The sequence below is a fragment of the Helianthus annuus genome, chromosome 11 (assembly GCF_002127325.2).
Source record: "Helianthus annuus cultivar XRQ/B chromosome 11, HanXRQr2.0-SUNRISE, whole genome shotgun sequence".
Classification (NCBI taxonomy): domain Eukaryota; kingdom Viridiplantae; phylum Streptophyta; class Magnoliopsida; order Asterales; family Asteraceae; genus Helianthus; species Helianthus annuus.
This window is the reverse complement of record NC_035443.2, coordinates 130,115,096-130,133,294: the sequence shown is the minus strand read 5'-3', so window position 1 is coordinate 130,133,294 and position 18,199 is coordinate 130,115,096. Positions and strand designations below refer to the sequence as shown.

The 18,199-nt window shown below is 37.0% G+C and overlaps 1 protein-coding gene and 1 long non-coding RNA gene across 2 annotated transcripts; one reads left to right on the top strand and one right to left on the bottom strand.

Moving 5' to 3' along the window:
- Window positions 1-429: 429 nt before the first annotated feature.
- Window positions 430-1,746, bottom strand: LOC118484073 (caldesmon-like). Its single transcript, XM_035979965.1, has 3 exons — window positions 1,473-1,746; window positions 992-1,228; window positions 430-806 (listed from the first exon to the last, which is right to left on the bottom strand). Exons 1-3 carry the CDS (start codon window positions 1,744-1,746, stop codon window positions 430-432), a joined length of 888 nt encoding a protein of 295 aa, XP_035835858.1.
- A 6,844-nt stretch (window positions 1,747-8,590) lies between these two features.
- LOC118484284 lies at window positions 8,591-9,177 on the top strand. The gene is made up of 3 exons (XR_004873178.1): window positions 8,591-8,727; window positions 8,820-8,924; window positions 9,018-9,177. It is a non-coding gene; the product is annotated as an uncharacterized LOC118484284 (long non-coding RNA).
- Window positions 9,178-18,199: the final 9,022 nt, after the last annotated feature.

The following is an 18,199-nucleotide window of genomic DNA, read 5'->3' as shown; positions in this document are numbered from 1 at the left end:
TAGGGGCTTTATGACTACAGACTCTAGTGTTATAACGCCCCATAAAGCCCTTGTGTGACGTGGCACGACACGTGTCGCATAACGCCCCACAAGGGGCTTTATGACTACGGATGGCCTTAGGCTAGAGGGTATGGTGATGGTCCTTTAAGGGATGATGATCCGCCACATAGACGCCATAGTCCTCTCAAGGATGCTACATCCCTCAAAACTAGAGGGTATGGAGGATGGTCCTAGTCATAGTCCTCCCCACCACTTTTATGGTTTTTTTTTAATCTTCTATATTTTTTTAAATTTTCTAGTTTTTTTTTAACATTTAACAAATAAACTAACAAAATATTTTCATTAATATTAAAAGCACATTACATAAACTTAAAAAAAACATAAACTTAATAAAAAAACATAGACTTAATAAAAGAAAAAAACATAGACTTAAATAATATTATGCTTCTTCATGATATCGGTTTGTAGTTTTTTCAACATCGAACGTTTCGGCTCGGGATACTCATCGACATCCATCGTTATTATTTCCCATTCCTTGAGCCGAATTTTTTCATCGGAAATTCGGATTTTCTCATTCGACAATCGGACCTTCTCGCGTAACTTTTCTTCCGCTACACGACTTTTTTCTTCGACGGCCCGCTCCTTCGCCTTCGTCTTTTGGGCCGAGACGTCGTTGTACATTTTTAAGTGTTCCATAAACTCTTCCATCTTCGGGTCCACCTTTTCCTTTTCTTTCCCCTTGGCCCGCTCCTTCTTTGATTTGCCTCGGCCCGGTGGACGCTCCGCTTCATGTACGGCGTACTCCTCTTCGTCAAAGTCGGCGTCATCATTTAAGTTTATGTGACACCTCGCGTCCGATCCATCGGCGCTAAAACTACCCGTTTCGATGTTTTTTGGCGTTTCGCCATCTCCACCTCGTTGGGAATCGGCGCCCATTTTGGTTTCGTTTTCAAAATTTCCCACGCGCGAACGTGAGCAAAGTTGGTATTACCATTGTTCGCCTTATACTTCTCCAACGCTTGTTTGAACACATCGTCGTCGCTCATGCCGCTACGACGCCCACTTGTATATATTTTATTATATTCCTCGCAAAACTTATTGACGGACGCGTTCATTTTCCGCCACTTTGATGATACCGAGTCGATATCTCGATACGGGCCTTGGTCCATAAGGTCGAGGAACTTCACCAAAACCTTGGACCAAAACCCGTCACCCGTTTGGTTATTACCTATAAAAAAACAAACAAAATATATAAAGTTAAACAAAATATATAAACTCTTAACAAAATAAAAAAACTTTAAACAAAATAATCAAACTGTTAACAAAATTTAAAAATTTAAAAAAATACACAAACTTTAAAAAATTAGAAATTGTTAACAAAAAAGTTAGAAAAACAAACTTTAAAAAAATGTATGAACTTTAAAAAAATATATAAACTTTAAAAAAAGATAAACCTTAAAAAAAATACGAACCTTTTGTCGGGTGTGTAGACGTGCCTATGTAAGCCTTGGCTAAGGCTTCTTCTTCGATTGGCGTCCACTTAGTCGACTTCGGTTTGGACGATTGCTCACCCACCACTTGCTTGCCTTTTTTTCGTTTTCCTTTTTCTTTAGGCGGTTGGGTTTCGGGAACAACCTCCGCATCGTCGTCGGGTTCGGATTGTTGAAAGGGTTGCGTCGGGATCGGTTGGGGTTGAACGGGTGGTGTCGGGTTCGGTGGGAAATTATAAGCACCTCGCATCATCATTTGTTGAAGGGCTTGATTTTGAGAGAATTGAGCGAATTGGTTCGGCGAGTGTTGGAATGATGCAAACGCATTTGATGAATATTGCGAGAATTGGTTCGGTTCTAGCGTCGGATAATATCCCGGAACCGAGAAAACATTAGCTACACCGAGACGGGGGTGGGTGACAGGACCTTACCATGTAGCCTTAGAGTTTCATACCGATAAAATGTATGACACGTTAGTATTAATTAGTTTTTTTTTAAACTGTGACTTTCATTAACTACACCGAACGCCTTCTAGCAAAGCCGGAAAAACATTTGCAAAACAACACATTTTCAAGTTAAGTCCAACCCTTTAACACAAATACAATTATTCAGCGAAAGGAATATCAAAGATTTGATTTCACCGAGGATCGAGTTTATCTTAATTAGGGGTTGTTTGTTTACCTCTTAATGAGGCTCTTAATGGTTCAGACCTCTTACTAGTTCAGCACTTAATAGTTCAGACTGTTTGTTTCACGAGCAGATGTCTGAATGGTTCAGACGTTTGCTTTTGAAAGGTTAGCATTATACAGAGTATGAATGGTTAAGACCTCTAATCTGAATTGGTCAGACATTTGCCTCTAAACAGTTAAGCATTATACAAGCTCTTAATAGTTCAGACCTCTTACTGGTTTAACACTTACTAGTTCAAACCTGCCAAACAGCCCCTTAGTCCGTCCACACAAAATCTAATTAGTTACAAAGAGAGTCACAACTCACAAGAAGATATTGCAATCTATTTATATTGTAACTCTGCGGTTTAATTTGAAAGCCAGAAATGACAAGCTCTCTTAACCAAAAAGGCAATACATCTGGGATGAAATTTTTAGAGATGATTAAGGCAAACACTTTTCTTTGATATATATATATATATATATATATATATATATATATATATATATATATATATATATATATATATATATAGGAAAAGGATCATGTGAGAAGTGATAGGCTAGTTGAGAAACTTGAGAAGCATTCTGGACCACACATTTTTCTAAGCCTTTCGTAATATACACATATGTATAGTTTAAAATTGACTATATGCATATATATGCATATAGTCAATTTTAAACTATACATATGTGTATATTACGAAAGGCTTAGAAAAATGTGTGGTCCAGAATGCTTCTCAAGTTTCTCATATAGGGTGGACTTCTCTTAGGATCCCATATATATATATATATATAGTGTGAGGTTCATTGGGTTTAGCTATAGTGTTTATCTTACGAAAAAGTTTACGTAAAACTTACGAAAAAAATTTACGAAAAACTTACGAAATTTACGTAAAACTTACGATAAACTTTTTACGTTTTACGTAAAACTTACGAAAAAATTTACGTAACACTTTTTACGCTTCACGTTTTTACGTTTAACGATAAAAAGTTTACGGTTTACGTTAACAAGTTTACGGTTTATTTTTTTTTTACAAAAAACGTTTTTACGCAAAACCGAACGCAACCGAAAATCGCCGTTTTTTTACGTTAAATTTTTTACGTTTTAACGCGCCGTTTTTTTACGTTTTACGTTAAAATTTTTACGTTTTAACGCGCCGTTTTTTTACGATTTACGTCAAAAAAGTTTACGTTTTACGATAAAAAAGTTTACGGTTTACGATAAAAAAGTTTACGTTTTACGATAAAAAAGTTTACGGTTTACGTAAACTTTTTACGTTTCACGTTAAACTTTTTACGTTTCACGTTAAACTTTTTACGTTTTACGTTCTACGTAAAACGTTTAACGTTCTACGCGCCAATTTTTTACGTTAACGTTATTTTACGCCCCGGTTTTTTACGTTAACGTTTTTTTAACATTTTACGCGCCAATTTTTTACGTTAACGTTATTTTACGTTTTACGCCCCGATTTTTTACGTTTTACGCCCCGGTTTTTTACGTTTTACGCGTCGGTTTTTTACGTTTTACGCGTCGGTTTTTTACGTTTTACGCGTCGGTTTTTTACGTTTTACGCCCGGCTTTTTCACGCGTCGTTTTTTCAACGCGCCGTTTTTCCGTTTTACGTTAAAAATTTTACATTTTACGTTTTACGCTCGATTTTTTCAAGCGGCGTTTTTTTACGTTAAACTTTTTACGTTTTACGTAAAACTTTTTACGTTTTACGTTAAACTTTTTACGTTTTCCGATTTACGTTAAATTTTTACGTTTTACGTTTTTTCGTTTTACGTTTTTACATTAACGTTTTTTACGTTTTACCTAAAACTTTTTACTTTTTACGTTAAAAAGTTTACGGTTTACGTCAAAAAGTTTACGATTTATTTTTTTTTTTACAAAAACTTTTTTAGGAAAAAACGAACGCACCCAGAAATCGCAAACTCGGTGAAGCGTCTCGGATATATTGTTTTCATCATCGACGCCTAAAAAAAACCCAACACACAAAATATTTTACGTAAAACTTTTTACGTTTTACTTTTTATGTTAAAAAATTTACGTTTTACGTAAAATTTTTATGTTTTACGTTTTACATGAAATTTTTACGTAAAACTTTTTACGTTTTGCGTAAAACTTTTTACGTTTTTACGTTTTACGTTAAAACGAACGCACCCATAAATCGCAAAACAAATGCACCCAGAAAATCGCAAACTCGGTAGGTGTCTCAGATAGGTTGTTATCGTCATCGACGCCTCATATTTTTTTTTGAAACAACAACATCAAAACAAAGTGTATCTAAAAAAAACGTGGTTTGGCTCAGATTTTCCGATAATCAAAAAGGCTGCAAAGTGGGGTTGCAGGTTCAAAAACCTACCCTCCGCCGTCCTTGCCGCGCCATCGTCATCAAAATCTAGTTTTTTTTTTTTTTTTTTTTTTTTGCATCATCGCCATCCAATCCAAAACATATCAACCCCACAGTCACTGATCAAACAAGAACAAACCAGATTCAAACCACAAGATTCAAAACCAACAAGATTCAAAACCAACAAAAACCCAGTTCATCAAAAAAGCACCCACTTCATCAACAAAAACCCAGATTCAAACCCAACAAAAACCCAGTAACAATAACAACCAAACATGATGTAGATACCCAAAATCAAATCAAAGAAAACCCCATCAACAATAACAAAATGATGTACATACCCAAAATCAAATCGAGCACCCACCACCTCCGACATCGAGCGCCCACCACCTGCCATCGAGCACCCACCACCTCCGACAACGACACTCCACCACCATCATCGAGCACCCACCACCTCCAACATCGGCACTCCACCGCCGTCATCGAGCACCCACCACCTCCGTCATCGACACTCCACCACCGCCGAAGATAACAACACAGGTCATAACATTAAAAACACCGCCGGAGATAACAACACAGGTCCCATCGGTCACCGTCAGAACCACCACATCCAACCCTAAACTCCAAATCGGAGCTCACTACCCCAAATCGGAGGTGGTTGTTGGTAATCGGTGGAGGTGGGCTTCCGGAGTGTAAGGGAGAGGTGGGTCAGGATTTGGTGCTGATTAATCAGAGATGATGAGAGAGGGTTGATCGGAGAGGTGGTCGTCGGCGTTTGGGGGTCGTCGGAGAAACTAGAGGGCCATTTCTACCGTGAAGATGATCGGACTCCGGCGAGCCAAATCCGACTCCACCGGAAACCTCATCCTCCGCCGGAAACTTCGTAAGATCGGACTACCGTCAACGAGATCATTGTTCACCGTGTTGATATCACCTCATGTCATAAGAAGGCAAGAGAACAGTTTCAAATGAAAATCAACAAGGGAGATGCTTGTTATGGAAATGAGGAGAGAGGTAAATGGTGGTTGAATCTGAATTTGAAGGAGATAACATGAGAGAGGAGAGAGGTTATAAAGTCAGTGATTTAAATGAGGAGAGAGAAGGTAGATTTGACATTTGGGGTAAATGACTAAAATACCCCTTTTTCTGATTGGTTGAGAGTGGTTCTCACGGTTCTTACAACTGGGGATGGTTTCTATTTTAGCGGCTCCCTATATATATATAGGATGAGGATCATTACAGAACACTAATTATTGCGAGAACAAAAAGAACAACTCTAAATCACTAGATTTTATGATTTAAAATTCATATTTTTTAAATTTTATATTTCCTACATTCGTATGTATATTATATATGCATGGAAAACCTTATATTTTTACCTATACTTAGCCTACATACATGTAGGTAATTTAACCTACACAGAATGCACATATGTGTAGGTTATATAAAAAAATGATTTTTTTTTCATATTTTGTTTTAAATTCTAGTATGAAAAACAATAAATCTTCCATTTGTAACATTTTACTTTACTTTTTAGGTTTTTAGGATTGTAAAAATGGGTGATTCATTTTGTTCTACGTGTTCTCACAATTTTTAGTGTTCTGCATAGAACCTTCCCATATATATATATATATATATATATATATATATATATATATATATATATATATATATATATATATATATATATATATATATATATAGTGGGGTTCTAAAGTGAACACTAGTATATTTGCGAATTGAGTGAACAAATCCTAGCCATTGATCTACACACATGTATGGCTAGGACCTCATCATCAAATCGTAAAATACACTAGTGTATTTCAACATCAAATCCTGGCAAGTGATCTTCACACGTGTGTGGCCAGGATTAGTTCACTCAGTTCGCAAGCTACACTAGTGTTCACTCTTAAACCTAATCCTATATATATATATATATATATATATATATATATATATATATATATATATATATATATATATAGGACAAAGATCCGTTAGGACCCACCCTTTATTGCGAGAACCGCGAGAACCAACGTGAACACAACCAAAAATGCCTAAAAATAACTAAAAACACACAAAAAAAATTAATATTTTTTATAAAAAAAATCGCTACTTTTAGTAGCAAAAAGATTTTTTTTTCTTGCTACTAAAAGTAGCGATTTTAACATAAAAAAATATTTAAAAAAAAATTAGATTTTTTTTATTTTTTTAGATTTTTTTAGGTTTTTTGGGGGTTTAGTTATTAGCATTTTAGCTTGGGGGTGGGGGGGGGGGTTAGGTTTTTTTTTTTTTTTTTGGGGGGGGGTTGGGGGTTAGGTTTTTTTAGCTATTTTAGGTTGTGTTCACGTTGGTTCTCGCGATTCTCGCAATAAAGGTGGTTCTCGCATGAACCTTACCCTATATATATATATATATGGGGAGGTTCATTTGAGAAGAAAATTTAAATGAGAAGAAAAAGAACAAAGGGTACAATTGTAAAACACTAAATAGTTTTTCTCTCATTTCATTTATTATTATGTTTGACTAATTAATTACTCATAAATACTATCACCCTCCACACTAAAATGTTTTACTTACACACATCAAAAGTTATCCTACACATTTCAAAATTTAGCCTACACATATTGAAATTTATCCTACAAAACTCGTAACTTATTCTACACACCTCATAATTTATCCTACATTATAAATGAATTTTTATTTTTATTTTTTGAGAAAATATATATTCAAAAATAATTACATATTTAATATAGTTAGTTATTAAAGAGCAAGACTACAAATTAGTGATATATGTAAGTTTACCAATTTACCCTTATAGTAACATTAAATACAAATATTAAATAAAGTCAAATAAAGCATTTCTATTGGTTGAAATCTCTTCTTTTTTTCTTCTTACAAATAGTTTCTTCTCATTTGAACCCATATATATATATTGTGAGGTTCATTGGGGAACACTAAAAAAGTGGGGAACAGTGGAGAACCGACTCAAACGAACTCCGATTGGACTCATTCCAGCGGTGTTGGAATCGGCTCGTCGAACCCTAACTAGGATCTCTTAACCCTAAATCATAACCCCTAAACCCTAAATATATTAGGGTTTGGATTTTAGGGTTTAGCCTTAGGGTTTAGCTTTAGGGTTTAGGGTTTAGCTGTAGTGTTTATCTTTAGGGTTTAGCTTTAGGTGTAGCCTTTAGGGTTTAGCTTCTAGGGTTTATAGTCATGGTTTTAGAAATCGCTAGTCGCTAGTCGGCCGGTGGGGTGGGACTAGCGATTAATCGGGATTAACCGGGGATTAATCAGATATAATCGCCATTAATTGTAATTAATCGAAAATTAACCGAGATTAAACGGTGATTAATCGAGGATTAATCAGCGTCTAGTCGGGATTTTTACAACCATGTTTATAGTTTAGATTTTATGGTTTAGCTTAGGTTTTAGCCTTATTTTTTAGCTTTAGGGTTTAGAGTTTAGGAGTTAGGATCTAGGGTTAAGAGATCTTAGTTAGAGTTCGACGAGCCGGTTCCAACGCCGCTGGAATGAGTCCAATCGGAGTTCGTTTGAGTCGGTTCCCCGCTGTTCCCCATTTTTTTAGTGTTCCCCAATGAACCTTCCCATATATATATATATATATATATATATATATATATAGTGGAAGGTTCAAATGAGAAGAATTTTTTTGTAAGAAGAAAAAAGAAGAAGTTTCAACCAATAGGAATGCTTCATTTTACTTCATTTAATATTTGCATTTAATTTTAATATAAGGGTATATTGGTAAACTTATATAAATCATTAGTTTGTATTCTTCTACTTTAATAACTAACTAAATTAAATTTGTAACTCCTTTTCAAAATATATACTTTTTCAAAATTAAAAAAAACAACTTAATTTAAAGTGTAGAATAAATTACTAGTTGTGTAGGATAAATTTATTATGTATATTAAAACAATACATTTTGGTGCCACTTGGCATAATTTTAATCCACTCATTGCCACCTGGCATTCTCTTAACCATTATTGAAACAAATTGAGCGGGATTGCACCACACCATTCATCCCTCTTTTTCCTTGACCGTGATTGATAAGAGATTGATGGACTTTCCATATTTTTGAAATCAGTTTCCTTCCAATCTTAATTGCAATCACAATAACCACGCTCTTTGTAATAGGCCATTCAGAAAACCCTAAATCTCAAACACAAAAATTATCATCAGGTATGTTTATCTCTATCTTTGATGTTGTAATCCGACAATTTTTTGATTCATTCGCTTTAATCGATCTCTAATCTATTATTTACAATCTCCAGATCCCAAGATTTCTTCATCTTCAATCGCGATCGAAAGCAACCAGTTTTTATGGAGAAATTGATTGAAAACCAAATTGAATGCCGAAGACGAGTTGCAGTGATCAGGTAAGTCGTGTATATCTATTATCTAATCTTAATTCCTCTCTTTCCTGTAACAACACATCATTGTTGTGATCTCTGCTCGATTTCAAATAACAGAGCTCTTAAATCGTTTGATATCGGTGCTTTCAAAACTAGAAGATTATATGGTTTTGCTATTCTTAGATGAACACAAACGGATCAATTTTACTGTCATCTGCTCTGCTGCATCTTTTGTTATTGACTGCGATGTTACAGGGATCTTCATACTCGATATTGTTGATCTTCGTAGTGATAATGGCCACCGCCATGAGACAACCGAGGAATGATATGCTGCCATTCGTTCTGGCATCAATTTTGATATGGTTCTTCACATGATGGAAGGTATTTTTTTGTTTGATTGTTTACGCTTTGTAATACCTATATTGAATTAGTGATGGAGTCACAGAGACATGGACAGTATTATCATCCATTGATTTGTAATGCTTATAATGTAATGTTTGTGTGTTTGATGATAATATTAGGTATTAGTGTAGATTTAAGTTTGGTAAATAAAGATACCAGTTGGATGATCAACTGATTGATTACTCACTTATGTTTGGTAAATAAAGATACCAGTTGGATGATGTGAATTAACTACAGAGGATTCCATTAGAGTGCTTTTATTTGTAAAAGAGATGCTGATGTTAGTTGGATGTTTGGGGATAAACTATACATTATTTACTAATCTTGATCTATTCATGGCTAATCTTTTGTGATTAATTATGTATTTTTTGTGGAAAAAGATATAAAATTTTATGTTAATTAGTGAAAACTTGGAAGGGAGGATTATATCTTATATGATATAATAATCTGGCTGCTTTAGTTTAGATGTTTGAGAATGTAATAAAGATCAATATTTTGCATCATTAGTTATGAATAGTAATCATGCTACGCCGATGAATCAACACGCGCTGTCGTCAAGCTCCGGCGGAGCCGGAGTACCGTATTCAAAACTTCCTACAAAAAGGTATGTATATGTGAGATGTGTATGTTTATGTTATTGTGTTTTTTATTCTGATTCACGGACCTTATTTGTTTCAGTAATCAATATCTTCATTCGAAGTATGGTTTTGTATTTCTTATTTGTTCCTCACTACCATCTTTGTTTTCAAAGGTATTTATGTATTTATTTTTTATAGTTAATTCTACAAATTCAGATGTTATAATTTCTGATGTGTGTCGGTTTTGATGAGATAACCTGATGGGAGGACGATGGTGATGATGTCTGTTGATCTATTCAAATTGCAGAAAAAGGGTTCTGACGTCTCCGGAACCGAATTTCGTATTTCAGTACATATTGATTTGCATATACAGAACTGATAGGTTATGGCTGTTAAAATATTGTTGTTATAATGTTAGGTTTTAGTTGTTATTGATTTATTGTAATAGTTTAATGTTGCTGATTACAGTTCAATTGCTCATCTGAATTGTTAAAAGCGCTCAAGTTTAGATGTCGTTTATGTTATATAAAGCTCTCACACTTTTTTTAATGTGTTTGGTATAATTTCACCTTTCTGAAAGAAGGTTTTTATTTATGAATCAGCACCATCCCTACCTGATGATGCAAAGAGTAGGAGAATAGCTTTGTGATTTGTTGGGATTCAATTTTGTCTATAAGCCATCTCTCAAAACTGTTAAAGTGAAGCGAGAATATAACATTTGTTTTAGTAATAATTTTTATTACCAAATTGGGTAGTTAATATTTTACATTTGATGTTAGACCTGGCAAACGGGTCGGTTCGGTCAGGTCAGGTCGGGTCATGGGTCAAAATGGGTCAATTACAAAAAAGGGTTATTTTGGTTCGGGTCGAAACATGTTTGGGTCGGAACAGGTTTGGGTTGAAACGGGTCCGGGTCGGGTCGGGTTGGTTAAAAATTGCTTTCTTATATATATTATACAGTAAGGATCTTCTCATTTTTATCATGTCTTTGAAAAAACTATCAAATTCAGTGGTTTTGTTTAGTTAATTGATTGATGGAAGATGATGTACCTAATGGTTATCAGATTTGTCAGCAACCTAACTGGATCTTCCATGCTTGAGCTTTTCGTACTTTCGGCAATATTTCCTGTACGTTTTCTATACGATGTGTTCTTGATCGAGTAGTTTCAAAAGTTTGTTTATCATATTGTTTACCTTCAGTAGATGCTTGGAGGGATCAGTGGCTTGCCAACAAGAAATCAATTGCTGAGAGAGAACGTCTACATGCTCTTATAAGAGAGGTATACAGTTTTCTATATTACATGCAGTTTTCATTATTGTGTTCACATTATCATGGTTATTTTCTTTTTTTTTCAGCAATCATTTTTTTTCCAGCAATTTTCTTATGTTTTAATTATATGTCTGCGATTTGATTTCAATCTCTCATTTTGTTCTATGTGAGTATGTTTGTGTGTGTGCCCTACACATTTGATCATGTTTAACAACTTGGAACGGTCTGAACTTGAGGAGATGAAAAGTGTGGGGATTAGTGGGGTGGGACAACCTGAAGCACCTGATGGGAAGTCATGGTGTTGGTGGTTATGCTCCACCTGTTAATGGACCGGGGTCCTATATAGATTCTTTAGGGTTTGCACCTGGCTCGGACCACCAATATTCTGAGCATAACTCATCTGGTGGTTGGTTGGACGAGTGATTAGGTTTGGTATCTCATGGTACTATTCACACCGGAAGACGGCTACACCAGATGATGCTTGAGGATCGAGGCTACGAAAGAAACAGTAGCGATTCTGGTTAATCGAACCCAAACCACAAATGCTCGGTGTGAATGTGGTCGTCCGGACCAACAAAACATTTCTATGTCATAAAAGAAAATTTTAAAAGTAGCAAGATGATGGAACGTATATCGCATGATCTCATTTGGGATTTGATATCTAATAAGAAGATACATACCCATCAGAAATGGCAAAATGGCGTGTCATGTGGTTTGGACAACAGATCAAAAGTGTTTACTTTTTAGTCTATACCGTAACATGTTGGATTAGGTTAAATTGACAACACATATCTTTGGATTATACCGTATCTTATGCATTATAAATCCACTTAGGTGATCCGTTTTAACCAGCTGACCCGTTTCACCCATATGACCGGTTTAGAGAGGCTTATGTGTGCATGGATGTCATGTATGTGTGGCATTTTACCTAATTCTATGTTGTTTTGGGCTTTGCAGTTTGAACGGTAAGTGTAACACCTCGAATTTTTGTGTCCAATGATGTGTTAACACGTGTCATTTGTTTACACGTGGCATCTATAATAAATAAAGGACTAATTTTGACAAACCTTGAAAGTATATAAATTCGAGGGTTATAAATGTCAACAAGGGTAAATATACTGTATAGTATCCCTAAATAATGCTTAAACCTTCAATCGAATAAATTATAGATCGTACAAATATAAAACGCGGAAGAAAGTGGGAGATTACAAACTACAGGGGTTAACTGTGTCAACATGTTTAATAATACCTCTGAGTGACCCTTTAACGTCCCAAAGACTTTGTAACGGTATTATACCCTCACTAAAATAATATATATAAATTTCGCGAAGTTTCGATATGAAACGAGAAAGATACGATCGAATTCGTAGAAGAAGGGTTAAAAGCGTCAACAGTGAAAGTTAAGGCTTTCCAATATAAATAATAAATAAACCGGGGACTTAATAATGCGGGTAATTAACACGAGGCCCCTATCGGTAAATAACCGAGGGCCAAACCGCAAAGTTACCCCTTCAAAACCGAAAGGTCAGGCGAATCATTACGAAAGATTTCGTTATTAATGGCCAGATTCTGTAATAATTACAAAAAGATTTAAAAATTCAGAAAATATGACCTTAGGCGACCCGCGTAAGGTTTCAACATAAGTTGAGGCGGGCCGCGAGCCTCCTCTATTTCGCGTCTGATTTTTGAACTTTAGGCGACCCGCGTTAAAATGGCATGGAACTCCCATGCGGGCCGCGTAAAGTGCCCAGATGCAGAAACCTTGTAACTACTTGGCTTTTGGCACCTTTGAACGATCATTTGATCAATTATGGCAGCATGGGTGCCCCTACACGACCCATACATCTCTAGGACACATGCCACTGATCCACATTCATCCCTAGCATGAGTTGTAATGATCTTGGAGCTTGTTCTTGGCTATAAATAGCACCTTAGTGCTCATAACCTTCATCACACTCAAAACACACTATCTGATCATTCTAAGGAGCTCTCTAGCTTTTCTTCTGCTCTATAGTCAAGAACACAACCTCTGTAAGTGATCTCACCCTTTGTGGTGTCACATTTCCATAGTTATAGCCTATAAACGCAACCGTCGTAACTAACGGTTGTCATTGCAATATCTTGCAAACGATTCAGTCTTATGACGAATCAAAAATGGTTATGAGTTGGTATTTATGTGGGTATTAAACCTCTAAAATGGTTCCCCCTGATCACCACTCTAACTATGTCAATTATCGAGTCAAACGTGCGGTTAAAAAGTCAACAGAAAGCTATTTTAGCGATTTATGCATAATCTGTAATGTATATGTTATGGAACCTGTTTTGACAATCATAAAACATGATAATAAGTATATAAACCTGTTTGCGCTCGTTTGAATCGATCATTTACTATATAGAACCGGTTCGGAGCCGAAAGTCGCAAAAGTTTGACTTTTGCTTTGACTTCAGTTCTGACCCGTTTTAGTGAGGTATAAATATACCTTAGGACTCTCTTAGGACCAGGTCACATGTTGGTATAAGCCTCTGTGGTCGGTTCATGAGTTATCCGAGTCTTTAGCGCATTTCCGTCATTCGCCTAAAAGTTGACCGTAACGGCCTTTTAAAATAAAAACAAGTATTTCGGACACGTGAATGGACCAAAACCTTGCTTGTTAAATTATAAGCATGTCCCTAAAGTTTCACGTCAATCCGAGGTCTAGAATGAGAGTTATGCTAAAAGGCGCACTTTTAAGAAAGTTTTACAATTAACGGCGCAATTAGCATAACGCCCATCTAACCCAAGTTTTCGTCACCAAAACTTTTACCCACTGTGGTAAAATAATATTTTGGGAATTTTAAAGATTTTTAATAATTTTCACCTTGCTCATAACCTGCGGTTATGGCTACGGTTCGGTAAATACCGAATATGCCCTTTCTGGCCAAAACGGGAGTTCTACAAGGTCTTTTGACCCGATTCCAGTTGCTACTGGTTTTAAATAATAAATAAAGTATTTTAAGCTTTATAAGCTGTTCGGGAAACTCAGATTTCCTGTAGAACTCGAAAATCCCTTTTTAAAGTCTTTAAAATGACCGAAAAGCCCCTTCGGGGCATAATATAAACTTAAACTCGTTACGGGCATTACGGAAGGTATCCTACTGATACCAAAATACTTTTAAGGCATATTGACTTAGGAAATAAGCGTACGACTCTTGTGGTTAACCGTTTCGCCTATTTGCGCACACGGTACGGCCCACGGAACTAGTTTTCGTGCAATAGCCGATATGGGTCAAAGTATACTATTTGAACCCCAAAATCCAGAGTATGAACTATAAACCCATATAAAACAAGTCTCTGAACTTGTTGGGGCCAAATCATACTCCATTCTCGGTTTTCGCCTTTTCGTGCGAATTAACCATATCTATATATCGGAACCAACCGGTCTAGGCTACGGCCATTATAACGACCCGTTAGGATTCTAAGAGGTTAATTAAAACCTTCGTTCCAGATTAAGAGCCCCAGTAAAAGCTATCGGTGACTTGATCTAAATTAAGGATTTATACTTGCAAAGGTAAATACTTTTGACTTATTTCCCCTATACGGGCTTGGGTTACGGTATATTAATACCGCTTGATTGAGCATTATATACTTCCATCGCTTAGGTGGTTAATTGATTAAATATGATTGGCTCATTTAAACAGTTTTGTTGCTTATAAGCCTTTGGGGGGTTTAATGACCGTTGTCCCGGATATCCTCGGCATCATTTTACGAAATGGCCACGACCATCGACATCCCGGTGTAGGCGTACACCCGGTATAAAGTGTCGACATTAAAACTAAAAGACGTAGCCGTTGGTTTCTGTACTACGGTTTTACGCAAACGTGGTGTGTCTATAAATCTTTAACCCGGCACGACCCGGGCTACTGAACGCATAAAAGAACATGTAAAACGTTCACAAGATCATTATGAATTTTCCCAAGTTAAAAAGAGTTTGTGCCTTGTGCATTCAAATCAATTTTTATAAACATTTTCAAATGTGTCAGTTGAATGTATTTACCAGTGTAAACTGACGTATTTTCCCCAAAAAGATTAAGTGCAGGTACCTAAACGTAATTGGCTGGTATTAGCTCCCTAGCGTCGGGATAAGCCTCGCAAGCTTGATTGCAGTATCTAATGGAACAATACTTTACCTTTGTTTACGATCCGCTGTGGATATATTCAACCCTGTAATACATTTTGATATTACAATCAGAGGTTGAAATTTATATATTTATCTTATGCTTCCGCTGTGCATTATATAATTGTGTGGTTTGACTATATTGTTGCCAACATCGTCACGGTAATCCCCCACCGGGCCCACCGGTGAGACACGTGGAAATCGGGGTGTGACAGGTTGGTATCAGAGCCAACATTGAGTGAATTAAACACTATCCTATTGTGTTTAATCTCAGTGACACAATTGCACATACTTGAGTCTAGACAAGAACTTAGGACAAATTCGGATTAATACTCCTTTTTGTCTTTATTTTTCGATTTGATTTTTGATAAGTTTTGGAGCAGGAAAATGCCACCTGTTATATTCCGAGGAAGAGGAAGGGGACGAAGAGGCCGAGGAGAAATCGTGACACATCACGATCAAGAAGCTGGACCATCTGGTACAAGACATCCTTCGATGACAAGGAGCGAAGAGCCACAACGACGAAGAGATCTTTACGAACCAGCGAGGCATTCCACTTCGCACAGCTCGACGCCATCCTACCGGCACTCCTTTGGGCCAGATTCAGAAAATAATCCCAACAACCCACAACCTTCCTTCATACCTCTACAACGTTCGGTTTCGCACCGGAACTACGACGACCCTAGTCCATACTATGTAGCTCAGTTTAATCCGGCTGACTACATACAGGAACCTTCAGGTTTTGTTCCACTAGGGCCACAAGACCATTTTTCTGAAGATCCCATGGAGGAAGATGAGGATCCAACTGAACCAGCTCGTGGTACGCCCACGCATCCGATAGAAGTATCTGATGGATCTTCATATCATGGTCCGCAGTATCAAGGCCCAGACAGCTTTATGGCCTTGTTTGACCGACATGAGTGGTACAACACACCATCTCATCAGACATCGCAACCGAGACATCCAAAGGATCCCTCTGAGGATTCACGCTTTGAGGCAGTTACGCCACCACCTCCGCCACCGGCACAACCAGTTATACCTGATCCGCCGAGGCGTAGGAGGACAAATGCTCGTATATCTACACAAGAAAGAGGGGGTATGCACTTCAGCACTCCTCGACATTCTAGTAGTAGCCACTATCCGCCGCTACAAGAAGAAGGACCTTCAAGTCCTATACAAGAAGCGAACTCCGCACCTACTGCACGAAATTCGCCACCATTTGGGTATGACCAACCCATACCAGCTTACACAGGTCCAACGGCTTACAACCCGTTTGAACCATCACAACCCCAATACAACTACGGCTATGAGCGCGACCCATATGTGGTGTCGGCAAGATATAATGCGCGCTACCCTGACGGAGCACATGGAAACATGGGACCACCGGATTACTCAGCTCATGGGTATCCAATACCTCCCAGACCTCCAGTTCCGCAACAAGCGCCGCAACCACGATTCTCTCCTCCTGAACAGGAAGAAATACTCCATCGACTAGATCGTGTGGAGAGAGAGTTCGAGGAAGAGAAGAAGAGCCACCGAGGATTTCTCAAGGGCTTGGCGAACCTACTAAAGGGCAAAAAGAAGAAACGTGACCATTAGCCCTTAATAGTAGTACTACTGTAATTTCTACTTTGAAATAAGTCCCTGCGTGGACAACTTATCGTACTTCAGTCCCTATGTGGACTTATCTTTCGTCCTTGCACGGACACCTATCTTATATTAGTCCCTGCGTGGACTTGTCACTTATTTTAAAACCTCTCTGGAGGTATGTATTATTTGAAAGACCCGTTTAGGGCAATATGTAATTGTATTTGAGATTTTGGAATGTATGTTATGAGTTTTGTTTTAATATATATAAAAATAAATCAAAACCATTCCTTTTACATTAATCTGCCTAAATAAAGAATCTTAAGGGGGGTGAAACCTAGCTTGGGGTCTTTAAGATCAGTCAAGATGGTACGACCTAGCTGAAAAGATTCTGATTCCCTGTTAACCTCTGTACGCATGTTAACATTCATGGCAGATGTGATTCGTTAAAATCACGCACGTCATTCTTATACAATAATCCTTTAAAGGATTTCAAACCCAACTAAATGATTTATAAATCATGGGTTAAATCACCAATGAAGGTGATCAATACTAAAACATCCATTAGTGATGCAGTGCCTACGGGCCAGAACTATTAAAACATCCATTAGTGATGCAGTGCCTACGGGCCAGAACTATTAAAACATCCATTAGTGATGTAGTGCCTACGGGCCAGTATTATAAAGACATCCATTAGTGATGCATTGCCTACGGGCCAACATATTAAAACATCCATTAGTGATGCAGTGCCTACGGGCCAGAATTATTAAAGACATCCATTAGTGATGCGTTGCCTACGGGCCAATATTATTAAAAACATCCATTAGTGATGTAGTGCCTACGGGCCAACCATATTAAGACATCCATTAGAGGTGTAGTGCCTATGGGCCATAACAATTGTCTTATAAAGACAAAAGGCAGTGGTAGTCTATGACTCTCTGTCAGAAGGAGATAAAAGAACTACGGTTCAATTCTCTATGCCTTTGATTCTCTGAAATCTCGGCTAATATTATAAAACATCATCATGATTAGGCTTATTGCCGCCAATACTATTTATATAGTTGAAATAGGAGATATTCAGATCCTAATATATAATGAAATAATAAGTTAACCAGATATGGTCTCTGTACCATGGTTGACAAATTGTCATAAAAGACAATTTTATAATAATCTCCTAAATTAAAATTTTGTTATCTTCTGTAACAGATTCAAGTTACAATGGCGGATCCCAACGGAGAGAACAGCCACACGAATGAAGATGACTATGACAATGCGTCAGTACATTTGACAGGCGCACAGCTAAAGGCT

Bases quoted from the DNA above. Each gene is read 5' to 3' on its own strand.
- LOC118484073 (XM_035979965.1), bottom strand. From the start codon at position 1,746: ATGATGATGCGAGGTGCTTATAATTTCCCACCGAACCCGACACCACCC. The intron at 1,229-1,472 runs GTTCGTATTTTT...GTTTTTTTATAG, and splicing joins GTCTACACACCCGACAAAAG to GTAATAACCAAACGGGTGAC. The intron at 807-991 runs GTAATACCAACT...ACTTTGACGAAG, and splicing joins GAAGTATAAGGCGAACAATG to AGGAGTACGCCGTACATGAA.